At 39.9% G+C, this 13,525-nt stretch overlaps 1 protein-coding gene across 1 annotated transcript in view; it reads left to right on the forward strand.

The window, feature by feature from the left end:
* The window catches only part of ME1 (malic enzyme 1), a 181,133-nt gene that overhangs the window by 78,690 nt on the left and 88,918 nt on the right, over nt 1–13,525 (forward strand). The window contains exon 6 of the mRNA XM_082731694.1: nt 8,638–8,741. Within this exon, the coding sequence (XP_082587820.1) occupies nt 8,638–8,741 (104 nt within the window). The remainder of the gene's footprint in view (nt 1–8,637; nt 8,742–13,525) is intronic.

The following is a 13,525-nucleotide window of genomic DNA, read 5'->3' on the forward strand; positions in this document are numbered from 1 at the left end:
ATGACGTGCCCTCCCCCTCCTCACACATGTGCCCTCCCCATCCTCTCACACATGTGTCCTCCCACTCCTCTCACATGTGTGCCCTCCCCCTCCTCACACACGTGCCCTCCCCTGCTCCTACACGCGTGCCCTCCCCTCCTCTCACACAGTTGCCTTCCCCCTCCTCTCACACACATGCCCTCCCCCTCCTCACACGTGTGCCCTCCCCATCCTCTCACACATGTGCCCTCCCACTCCTCTCACATGTGTGCCCTCCCCCTCCTCACACACGTGCCCTCCCCTGCTCTTACACGCGTGCCCTCCCCTCCTCTCACACAGTTGCCTTCCCTCCTCACACACGCGTGCCCTCCCCTCCTCTCACACAGTTGCCTTCCCCCTCCTCTCACACGCGTGCCCTCCCCCTCCTCACACGTGTGCCCTCCCCATCCTCTCACACATGTGCCTTCCCACTCCTCTCACATGCGTGCCCTCCCCCTCCTCACACACATGTGCCCTCTCCCTCCTCTCACACGCGTGCCCTCCCCTCCTCTCACATGTGTGCCCTCCCCTCCTCACATGTGTGCCCCCTGTCCTCTCACATGCGTGCCCTCCCCCCACCTCACACAGGTGTGCCCTCCCCCTCCTCTCACACGTGTGCCCTCCCCTCCTCTCACATGTGCCCTCTCCCTCCTCTCACACGCGTGCCCTCCCCTCCTCTCACATGTGTGCCCTCCCCTCCTCACATGTGTGCCCCCCATCCTCTCACATGCGTGCCCTCCCCCACCTCTCACACACGTGCCCTCCCCCTCCTCTCACATGTGTGCCCTCCCCTCCTCTCACATGTGTGCCCTCCCCTCCTCACACACATGTGCCCTCCCCCTCCTCTCACACGTGTGCCCTCCCCTCCTCTCACACAGTTGCCTTCCCCCTCCTCTCGCACATATGCCCTCCCCCTCCTCACACACGTGCCCCCCCTCCTCTCACACGCGTGCCCTCCCCTCTCACACAGTTGCCTTCCCCCTCCTCTCACACACATGCCCTCCCCCTCCTCACACACATGCCCCCCATCCTCTCACATGCGTGCCCTCCCCCTCCTCTCACACGTGTGCCCTCCCCTCCTCTCACACAGTTGCCTTCCCCCTCCTCTCGCACATATGCCCTCCCCCTCCTCACACACGTGCCCCCCCTCCTCTCACACGCGTGCCCTCCCCTCTCACACAGTTGCCTTCCCCCTCCTCTCACACACATGCCCTCCCCCCCACACACACATGCCCCCCATCCTCTCACATGCGTGCCCTCCCCCTCCTCTCATACACGTGCCCTCCCCCTCCTCACACACGTGTGCCCTCCCCCTCCTCTCACACGTGTGCCCTCCCCCTCCTCTCACACACTTCTTTTCTGTCTTTTTCCTTTCACAGTATGGAATTTCTTGTCATTGCAGACAAGTGATCCTGCACTGGAATGAGCACTAGTCATTTCATAAAGCCAGAGGAGAAAAGATTACTTAGATTCCAGGCTTTCAGCTTAGAGTGTCGTGTGTTTTTTCTTCTTTATCTATTTTTATCTCACCTTCTCTAAATTAGGTGATAATGGATCATATCAAGAATTTCTTTGTTTTTTGAAATACTACACCAATGCTTTGGGAACAAGGTGGGGTCTTTCTTCAGTTTGGCTTTACATGCACTGAAACTATCCAGAAGTCCTTGGAATTTGTGGTGTATTTTAGGAATACCCATTATATAAACTAAAGTAGACAAGGTATTTACCTGAGACAGGAACCTTTTGGGAAGTAGAATACTTTTATTTTAACTTAATAATATAAATTTGAAATTACTCGTTCTCAATATATGTTCACTTTAGAATCACCAGGGGCATGTGTTAAAAATACCAAATCCTGGGCCTTGCTCCAGACTTACTGAATCACAGTCAAATTTTAATCATTTTTATTTCTACCACTTTTTAACATTCATGCTAGCTCATATGCTTGCTGACATTTAAAGTGTTGATTTTATGCAATATTTAAAATTTTATGCCTCAGACTCTTGGCTAAATGTTGGCAGTTAGTTTCCTTTTATTTATTTATTTATTTATTTGACAGAGAGAGAGAGAGAGAGAATGGAAGGGAGAGAGAGTCTGAGGCATACTCCACACTGAGCACAGAGCCTGACACAGGACTCAGTCCCATGATTGTAAGATCATGATCTTAGCTGAAGCCAAGAGTCAGATGCTTAACCACCACCCAAGCAGTTAGTTTCCTTAATTGTATTGATTATATGAGCCAGAAAAATAGCCAAAATTATATATCCTTTACAGAACCTGATTTAAAAAAAAAAAAAAAGATTTTATTTATTTATTTGAGACCGATGCGGGGCTCAATCCCAGGACCCTGGGATCATGACCTGAGCTGAAGGCAGAGGCTTAACCCATTGAGCCACCCAGGCGCCCCTCAGAACCTGTTATTTTCATTTGAAAATGAGTAAATGGCAATGAAGAAGATGATCATCTATATATTATAAATAAAATTTTAAAGTAAATGCTGAAGTGGGGAATATTCATAACATTATGGCAGATAAACAATAATGTTCTTAATATTCAGAGAACATTTTCAAGACAGTAAGAAAAGTCAAATATGAAATATAAAATTGCCTAAGGGCATAAGGGCACAGATAATTTACAAATGAAGAAATAAAAATGGTCAATAAACATAATAAACATCCAAAAGTGTTAAAAGAGAAATACAGGTGAATGCTGCTTGACATTTTGTATATGAAAATATATGTATTTATTTTTATATATCTAACATTTGCATATTATATATTTATGTGTATATTTCATATACATCTACACATATATATGGAAAGATACTTTTACTTGATGTTGCAACAAAATAGATACACAGATGTTTCCTGACTTATGATGGTTTGACTTCTGATTTTTGGACTTGACAAAGGTGCCAAAACGATACGCATTCAGTAGAAACCATACTTCAGATTTTGAATTTTGATCTTTTTTCAGGCTGTGGTATGTGGTATGATCTCACTCGTGATGCTGGTTAAAGGCAACAAGTTACTGGTCAGCCATGTGGTCAGGAGGTTAAACAGCCACTACACTTACAACCATCCTGTATCCAGACAACCATCCTGTTTTTCAGTATACTAGTCAAGAAATTACATGAGATACCAGCGTGTTATTAAAAATGGGCTTTTTGTCGATGATTGTGCCCAAGTGTAGCCCAATATAAGTGTTCTGAGCACATTTAAGGGAGGCTCGACTAAGATATGATGTTCATTAAGTGAGGTGTATTAAATGCATTTTTAACCTGAAGTGTTTTCAGTTTATGATGGGCTTATTGGGATGTAATTCTATTGTTAAGTTCAGGAAGATTTATACTTAGATGTCCCTAGGTTGAGAGATTAATTTGTTCATCCTCTCTAGGAGGGTAGAGTTTTAATACAGTTTGCAAGCTTTTAAAATGTTCATCTAGTGACATGAAAACTTTCTAAATATATTGCTCTGTGAAAAGGGTTATAAAACAGTCTATGATATTGTTGCACATTTAGAAGATAGTATTCTGGGCGCCTGGGTGGCTCAGTGGGTTAGGCCGCTGCCTTCGGCTCAGGTCATGATCTCAGGGTCCTGGGATCGAGTCCCGCATCGGGCTCTCTGCTCAGCAGGGAGCCTGCTTCCTCCTCTCTCTCTCTGCCTGCCTCTCAGTGTACTTGTAATTTCTCTCTGTCAAATAAATAAATAAAATAAAAAAAAAAGAAGATAGTATTCTGCATGCATAAACATAGGGAAAAGGACCTAGAAGAATATTTATCAAGATGCTAATAGCGGGTAGAGATTACTGGTATTCTTTGTTTTTAATTTTACTTTTCAGTCCTCTCAAATTTTCTGATAGGTAATATTGCTTTTTTGATGATAAAGAAGACCTTAAAATATTTTTTAAAAATTTTCCTGACTACCAAAATTTTGTTATTTATTTTATTTTTTTAATTTTATTTTTCATTTGAGAGAGAGAATGAGAGACACAGAGAGAGCATGAGATGGGGGAGGGTCAGAGGGAAAAGCAGATATACTTCTGATCCCCAGGACTGTTGTAGGACTCAATCCTGGGACTCCAGGATCATGAGCTGAGCAGAAGGCAGTCGGTTAAGCAACTGAGCCACCCAGGCACCCAAATTTTTGTAATTTATTGAAAAAAGCTGAATACAGAATATTTAGGGTATTCTGACAAAGTCAGTACAGGACACAGGATAAAAATCATTAAATTCAGGACATGTCCCTGTATATAGAATGCCTGGCAACCCTAAACATACACCAAGGTGTATTTAGGAATGAAAAATAAATTACTTTTTTTCATTTTGTTTTCTTTCTTTCTTATTTATTTATTTATTTATTGCTTTTTTTTTCATTTGTAAGAAAATATTTTTTAATTCTCAAACTGGATTAGAAAGGTAGGAATGTGAAAAAGGAGCAAGGTGAGAGTTGATAATGATTTCTATTAGCATTAAATAAATAAATACTTCAAATAAAAGTTTCCAAGATTCCAAAATTGAGCTATTGCTAATCATAAGTAATGACCTTCACCAATGTATTCCCCCCTTATCTCCTTTTTGGAACTCTTCTATTGCTATATATTTTTGTCTTTTACTATTTTTTCCCTACTCTTTTTCCTTCTTTCATGCTTGTAAATCTTTAGTGACACCACGTATATTGTATGTGACAATTGTTGCTAAAAGAAGTCCAACTTTTTTTTAAGTCCTTGCTTAATTTCAAGTCTTTCATTTATTTTCCAACAAAGATCCCTTAAATGTGTACTTGAGAAGTTTTTAATCCGATGAATTAGTATCACTTCTGTGCCAGGCTATTTGGTGGATGGAGCCATTATCAAAACTGGGTAATCTTGTTAAATTGCTTTTTGTAGATACTAATTTTTTTGGTCAGTAAGATTTCCAAGAATGCCCTCATTATTCAAGGCTTAATTATCGTGAAATTTTTAAAAGACAGTAAGTTTGGCAGGGACATTGTGACTGAAAGAATTTTATAACTTCCTGATTTAATTCAAAGATAACAAGATAAAGTGTTCATAAATCCTCATAATTGACTCTTCATTGTTGTCAGACTTCTTAATGATACACACTTTAATTATTAGCATGGGAAAGAATGAGAGAAAAGGCAAAACACATTATCATCTTTTCTCAATTATGTCCTTTGTCTAATTCATACTGTAGAAATCCAAATACATTCCAGATGTGGAGAAAGTGTTCTTATTCTGGGAGCCATTGGTAGCTCATTGGTGCTTCAACCCCATATGTTCAGCAGCCTGCCAGTGGACTGTTTTCAGGCCTCACAAAACAGCTGGGCTTTACAACAGCACTGTTTTGGATTTTACATTTCATCTGAAATACATTTATATGATTAAATATGTTAACTTACAGCTAGCTGGAAAGCCTTAACTCATTGCTATGCAGTATATTATAAGTGGGATGACCCACTTATATTGGGTCTCTATACTGAGTCTATTGGCCAAACCGTTGAAAGAGGATGCTATTAATAATTATACCAGGACAATAGGTATGAACTGGGCTGTAATTTCTATTGACTCTAGGCAAATCCCAACTCAGATCATTTAAATGGTTTAACCTTTTAACATTACAAGACCTGCAAAAACATATCATTTTTCCATAGCAAACCACCCCCAAAATTAGTGACTTAAAACAGTTATTGTTTTATTAATGTTTATGATTCACTAGGATGGCTAGGAAGGCCAGGATGCTTGGCACAGCCTTTCTCCATCGTCCTTCACAAATTGTTCACAGTCCACATGTAAAATATGCACATCTCCATCCTAGGTTCCCAGAAGTTTCATCACACTAATAACAGAGTTCAGGGTCCTGTCATCTAAATAAGTTCTAGATGCAAATGAAGCTTCTTGTGATCTGCCCGTTGGTGTGGCTCCTCATTGTAGTTCGATGGAGAGACAGGGATGGAATAATCATAATCCACACTTCAATTTGAAATGGATGAATGGAAATCATATTGCCCTCAGTGGTTCATGGCAATTCTGAATTGCCCCTGAACTCAAGTTGCCAGGCCACCTACCCTGAAGGCACGGGATATTTTTTAAATGGGGCCTCGTTCTGTTTCCTTAGAATGGTTCTGTAGTTCGTTGTTCTTTTAGGCCTTTGAGTCTACTCTCTGAGCTCCTGGGTCTGTCCTTTGAGATATCTCTCCTTTTCCATAAGAAATGGTGGTGTTGGCGCTCAACAGCTTTCTCTGTCTGCTTTCCGCCTGTGGAATGTCGGGGGCGCAGATAAGAATGTTCATTTTGAAGTGTCTGTCCCAAATCATCCAAATAGTACAGCACCCTTAAATTTTTCTTAAGCTTTCTATGTATCAGACTAATGTTTACGCTGTTAGAGGAAGGACTTACTCATCATTCTTTTTAGAACAGACCTCCCTATATTGACTAGCATGTCCGTGTGTGCAGAACCAGCTCTTTTTAGCAAACCAGGATGGTTTTTTGGGCTCCACTTTAAATCCACTTTAATGATTTAAAGTAAGTTTCACAAAACTTGTTACAACCACACACTTGATTTTTGACGCCAGACCTTATTTTACTTTGGAAATTCTTTACAAGCAAGTCCTGTGCCTTCCATGTTCTCTTTAAATTTTGCTCACAAGCTGAACATTTTCTTCTTCATCTCATCCCCTGTTTTAACTTTAATATACTATGGCAAGTCAGTTTACATATTTGGCATTCTGCCTGGATATCTCTTTCACCAGATTCACAATTCTTTAGGTATATTGTTTTTTCAGGTCACTGAAGATGACAGTGTGTCTATTACATGACATAGACTGTAATTTTTTTTTTCTGGCCCATAGAAACAGTTTGTCTTTTAAAACTTCATTCAGCAATATTTTGTAGTTTCCACTCTATAATACTTACACATATTTTCTGAAATATGTCCTTGTGAATTCTATGTTTTGGAATGATATTGTAAATGGAGTTGTATATTTTATTTCATTTTCAACTGCTCATTGCTAGTATATAGAGATATAGTTGATTTGTATATATTGGTCTTAGAGCCCATGATTGTGTTAAATTCACATATTTTTTCTAGTGGATTATTTTGTATGTAGATTTCTAAATATTTTTCATGTTCATGATCATGCATATACAAATAAAAAGTTTACTTTCTTCTTTCTAATACATATTCTTGTATTTTCTTTTTCTTGCCTTATTGTAATGGCTAGGTTCTCCAATGTCATGTTGAATAGAAGTGGCAAGAGTAGATATCCTTGGGATGCCTGGGTGGCTCAGTCATTAAGCATCTGCCTTTCCTCAGGTCATGATCCCAGGGTCCTGGGACCAAGTCCCGCATTGGGCTTCTTGCTCAGTGGGGATTCTTCTTCTCCCTCTGCCTGCCATTCCCCCAACTTGTGCACTCTCTCCCTCTGACAAATAAATAAATAAAATCTTTTTTTTTAAAAAAGAGTAGATATTCTTGTCTTGTTTCCAGTTTAGGGAAATAGCATTCAATCTTTCACTGTGAAATATGTTGTTAGCTCTGGGTTTTTCTCAGATGCCCGCTATTAGGTTGAGGAAGTTCATTTCTACTCCTAGTTTACTGGGAGCTTTTGTTATGTATTTTATAGTATATAAATTATACCATATACTAAAACTTGTAAGAGCAATGTCTTATATCTATCAGTTTTAGAAAAAACTTGAACTTTGTAAAGTTTTAAAAGTTTAAGAAAACTTTAGTTAAGGCTAAAAATTTATTTTAAACATCAGCCAGCTAATATACTAAAGGTATAAAAAATGTTTTTGATTTTTGCTTTCAGAAACAAAGCAAATCTAAGAAAAGAATTGGTATCTTTTCACTTCCTAAACTAATATAATATTTCAAAACTCAGTATTACTTTTCTATGTGAAAAACTTTGCTTGTAAAATGAGAATTGAACTCTTCTAATTAGCACCACTAAAAGATTTTAATTCCTTTTATTTCTGCCAGATAAAACAGAATGTTTTAATGTTTAAGGATTCTTTTTCCTGGGTGGCTCAGTGGGTTAAAGCCTCTGCCTTCGGCTCAGGTCGTGATCCCAGGGTCCTGGGATCAAGCCCCGCATCGGGCTCTCTGCTCAGCCAGGGAGCCTGCTTCCTCCTCTCTCTCTCTGCCTGCCTCTCTGCCTACTTGTAATCTCTGTCTGTCAAATAAATAAATAAAATCTTTAAAAAAAATTCTTTTTCCTATTTGACATATACTCTGGACATATTCTGTGTAATACAAAATAATACTGTAGTAGTAATTCTCACTTAGTATTGCAAGATTTTTTTTCCATTTCTGTACATCAGTAGATGAGGAAACTGAGCTCAGAAAGTGTGAATGAGGGGCACCTGGGTGGCTCAGTGGGTTAAGCCGCTGCCTTCGGCTCAGGTCATGATCTCAGGGTCCTGGGATCGAGTCCCACATTGGGCTCTCTGCTCAGCAGGGAGCTTGCTTCCCTTCCTCTCTCTCTGCCTGCCTCTCTGTCTACTTGTGATCTCTCTCTATATATATCAAATAAATAAATAAAATCTTTAAAAAAAAAAAAAGAAAGTGTGAATGACATCCCTATCGTTTCTATATCTGTGGTAACTTTTTTTAATAGGATTTACTCAAAGATCCATTGTACATTGGGCTACGGCAGAGAAGAGTGAGAGGTCCTGAATATGATGAATTTTTGGATGAATTCATGGAGGCAGTTTCTTCCAAGTATGTATAATCTTTATTTTATTTATATTTGAATTGAATTTCAAAAATTTCAAGATAACCGAACATAATGAACTATAGAAGGTATCCAAGCTTGGTGTAGTATATTTAGTAATTAGAAGTGATTTATATGAAATGCATACACACACAGTCTTAATTATTAGTGACCTAAAGATAGAGTCATGCATCTATCTCAAAAAATGTTGTCTTTGTTGCTGTTCCTGAAGATACTTTTATGAAAATGTTTAGATTGTGTGGTTATTGAAACACATGATTATGGTGAATGAGACACTGGTCACTGACCAAATTACCTGAGCAAGCTATTTTATGATTGGCAGTCTGTACTTTGTTTCTGGCTGCTAATAAAATGTGGTTTCCAGTCATCTTTGTGGGTATATCTGACCCTTTTGTGGTAGGTAGTGGGGATTGAGTGTGAGTTCGTATAATTCACAAGTCCAGAATGATGTTTAAGAACCAGGACATCCAATCACAATTCATGAGTCTCCGATTAAGTCTATACTATTTGACTAAAATGCATTACTCTATTACATCTATTTTAAGTAACATTTAATTGTGGGCCAAGTGCTACTATGAAGTTTTCCAATTTTTTTTTTCTTTCAGCAAAGAGACTTCCATACGTTAGTAAAGTATTCTGAGAGAATTTTGTCACAGTAATGGGACAGCCATCCCATTTGTTATTGTGCAGCCACAGAAACCATGGGTTATTTTAAAACCTATATGTTGCCTTGGTTTTTCATAGAAATAAACTCATCAGTAGAATCAGCTGTAACTAGAGACATAGTTTGGTTTTTTTTTTTTATTATTATAAGGTTTAATTTTAAGAAGTTGTATGCAACAGCAGAAAGTGCTTTCGTCAGCTTGCACAATATTTAGAATGCGTTGACTCTCTCATTGCCTAAGGTTTCAAGGCAGAGTATATTTGCCAGTTAGTATGGGCTACTTTTTAAAAACATAGGCCTGATTTATTTATTATTGTTATTAGCTTATTTGGTTAAGCTGTACTTATTCATAGAAACAGTTGAGGAACTGTACAGTTTAACCTCAAGATTGCATGGTACAGTTAATTGCTAGTAGTTTCTTATATAAAATGTAATGTTTTGAAATTACCCATAACTTTTTAGATAGCAGTGTTAATTGGGAGATTATGTAGAGAACATTGCGATGTTATGTAAAATAAAAGGGAAATGCAGGTCTTATCATGTTTGTCTTTATTGTCTATTTGTGTAATTTAGAGTCTATATATACAACTTCAGTATACTTTCAAAGAAGCTGTTAAACAAGTTTATGAACAGTTTGTATGGCTTATATACTTAAGTGTTGATGAAATGAAAAGAAAATAATTCCATTTGGAATCAATGAAAAGCTTTCCTCAGAAAATGAGATTTGAGCTAATTTTGAATGCTCTGTGTCAATACAGAGTCAGTAAAAGCTTTTTTTTTTTTCAAATAGTGTATTGAAGGATTACCCAAGATCTTTGATAAAGAAGTGATGATTGACAAAATCAGTAATTTTAAATGCAGAGTATACCTATACATCAGGAGTTCTACCATAGATTCTTCCCAGAGAAGATTCACAAAGACTTTCCAAAGTAGTTTCTAGCATGCTGCTGCTTTGGGAAAAGTTTTGTAGAAGTGACACCTAACATTACCCAATTAAATTGGGAAGTGGTCCTGAAGATAAGCCCAAGATTATTTAAAAAGAAAATGTAACCTAAATTCAAGGTGAAAAATGACTGTTGCAAGTTGAGTTACTCAGGAATCCCATTCTAAGATGGCATTAAGGAGTGCCCTTAGAATGAACCCCTTTGGAAGGTGGGGGGACAGAAGGGATGGATAAAGGGAGAAGGATAAGGTAGATGATGGTAGTGGATAAAGTGAGAAGTTGGGCTTTAGCATAGAACCACCAACAGCCTTGGACAATTTCATTAGAATCATTCCTGTGTGCCAGTTAGGTACTTAAGGGGAAACTACTTTCTGCCTCTCTCTACCGCACCATACTTTGCTGCTGTTTTTACTTACTGCATTCGCAGGGTTGGGTGGGGCAGTTTCAGATTCTTCCTCTTAACTTTCTTCATAATTATACTCTTTACCTCATAGGCCACGGACTTGATATGGGTGTTGTGGCAGTTACTAATAGTGTTAGTCTATTCCGATCATACATTTGGGGACTGAGAAAATCACCAGGTCAGTCTGTGGTGCTAATGAATGGGACCCGTTATGAGCTAGACCTTGGCCAAGGCTCCATTTATTACTGACTTCCAAATGCCTTTACTCTAATGAGGAGGGTGATGGCATATAGAGGCTTTTGGTCTTCTGGTATCATTGTCAACTCTGTGGCCTTGAAATGTTTGGGTATTCCCTGCCCCCAGAGCATAGTTACCTGAATAAAGAGCTGTAGGTCCCACTGGAGAACGTTTGAGGGAATTATTACCCCGTATTCTTACCATGGTGTTGCAGTTTCTTTCCTTCTGGATTTTTGGCTTCTTACATTAGAGGGTTCTGAGTCCAAAAATTCGCTGAGGCATGGTAGTTGAAAAAGATATGGTGACTTCCTTGGGCCAACTTCCCTCAGATTTGTTCATTCATTCTTGATTTATTTTGATTGTACACATTCACTGGTAGACTTGTCAGCTGTCTGTTTTGTACCTGGGGATGCTGTATCCTTTAAACTACCTCAATAATTCTCTGTGTGTCAGCCCCCCACTATGATAATTGGGTTCTTATGATAATTGGGTTCTCCTGGCTTCTCATGGCTTCTGATCCTCATCTGGACCTATCATCCCCATTGCTATCAATGAGCCCAGTTCTAGAACAGCATTCCCTTCTGTCAGTTCTGGCTTTCAGAAAGGAATCGCCACAGAATTTGCTAATATGGATATCTTCTCACTGATATCTTCCTTATGGCTTTGGTAAATGGTGTGGTAAATGGTGTGGTTCCTGGGTCCTCAGGGAGAACATAATATCTGATGGGTTTTCTGGCCTTACATAGCACTTGTATTCTAGAATGTGCTCTCAGAGCTTTGTGATCCCCTCTTCTGCCATCTGCCATAGCATTTCTGGCATTTCAACAGCATTTAATAGGAGCCATTACTTTCCCCATGTTTCCAGGAACCACTCTAACAAGTCAGTTTATGCCATCTGAGATTCTTACCGGTTGTAAATCCTATAGTTCAGGAGAGTATCTCAAATCAATAAACTTTTTCTTATCTAACTAATGGTTAAATTCTAACCTCTTTGAGCAAACACACTCAGAAATTAATCACATATATACTCTTCTGGTTAATATAAACCAGCTAGATCTCGCAGTTCCTTTGTAGAATATCCTCTTTCTTTCTTTCTTTGTTAGGCCTAATATGTCCTAGGTGGGTTATATTGTGACATAACCCTTGTTATGGGCCTGTGGGTCTGGAGACGAGGTGAAGGTAGATGAAAGTTAGGGTGGTACATGTTGTCTGAGGAGGGAGAAGCTTCTGTGTATAGGATTCCCAAGGAGGAAAGGGCAGACCATTTTTGTGGCTTCAGAAAGTTTTAGGGAATCTGGGAATTCAAGATTTTGGGAGGCATCAAACCAAATATCTCCTGTGTCAGGTTCCAACCAGGATCCTGACTTAGCAGGCCTGCCTTGCTGAAGTTTGTGAGTATTTGAATACTGTGATGATTAATCTTTATTCGTGGTTATTAGCTCTCTCCACCCAGAAGCTGTAGAATCTGAGAGCATTTTTATATCTACTTGGGAGGTCCTCTGGTTTTTACATTGATGATTGCTTGTCCTCAACTTTTTGTGATCTTTTCCTGTTGTCCATATAGTTAGTATTTCTGCTGTATTTCTCAAACACCTCACACATCATTCTAGCTAAAGAGTTCCCTTCTGCAGATATACTGTCTGACCCTACTATGGTGAGAGTTTGAGCAGTTGGACTGTCCCCTGTGCCGGGCATTCTCTCTGCTCCACCTCCCACCAGGAACAGGGTCCACGTCACCAGCCAGGCAGTGAATGATCCAGCTGCGGAGCCCCATCCTATCACCAGCTTTCTCAGACCAGTCCCAGTGCTGTCACAGATGAGATTATTTGAGAGGCAGATTCTGCACGAATTTTAGTGTTCAAGAGGTTTATAAGACATGCCCTAGAGATCAACCCCTAACGAAGGGGTACAAGGAGGCAGGAATGTGCAGAGGGGTGAAGGCCCAATGACACTTTCCACATACCCCATGGGGAGCTACAGTGGCTTTTCAGATGTGTCCCCAGTTGGGCTGGGGTGGCCAAGCCTTTATAATCCTGAATTGTTTGGTCCTTGGATGTGGGTCAGGCTGAGAAAAGAGTATGACCTGTGATATAGTGCTCTCTGCAGTGGACACAGTCCCTGGGATAGCAGTGGAGGATCTCAGTGCCATGTCATGGTGGTCAGTACAAGGACATTTAGGTAAAGGTAAAAATTAAGAAGAAAAGTTTCAAGGTTGTGATTATGGTGTATCTTGAAATCTGTTAACTACACCATTTCTGATATTCCTTTTTTTTTTTTTAAGATTTATTTATTTGTCGGGGGGGGGGCATGAATGGGGGAGCAGCAGGCAGAGGGAGAAGCAAGTTCCCTGCTGAGCAAGGAACCCTAATGCGAGACTCGATCCCAGGACCCTGGGGTCATGACCTGAGCCAAAGGCAGATGCTTAACCAACTGAGCCACCACACGTCCCTCTAATATTCTGTTATCAAGCCATATGACAGACAAATGCTAGACTCTGCAAAATATTTTTGGTTTAGAAAAATTG

Source organism: Mustela nivalis (assembly GCF_964662115.1).
Source record: "Mustela nivalis genome assembly, chromosome: 5".
In the NCBI taxonomy this organism is placed as follows: Eukaryota; Metazoa; Chordata; class Mammalia; order Carnivora; family Mustelidae; genus Mustela; species Mustela nivalis.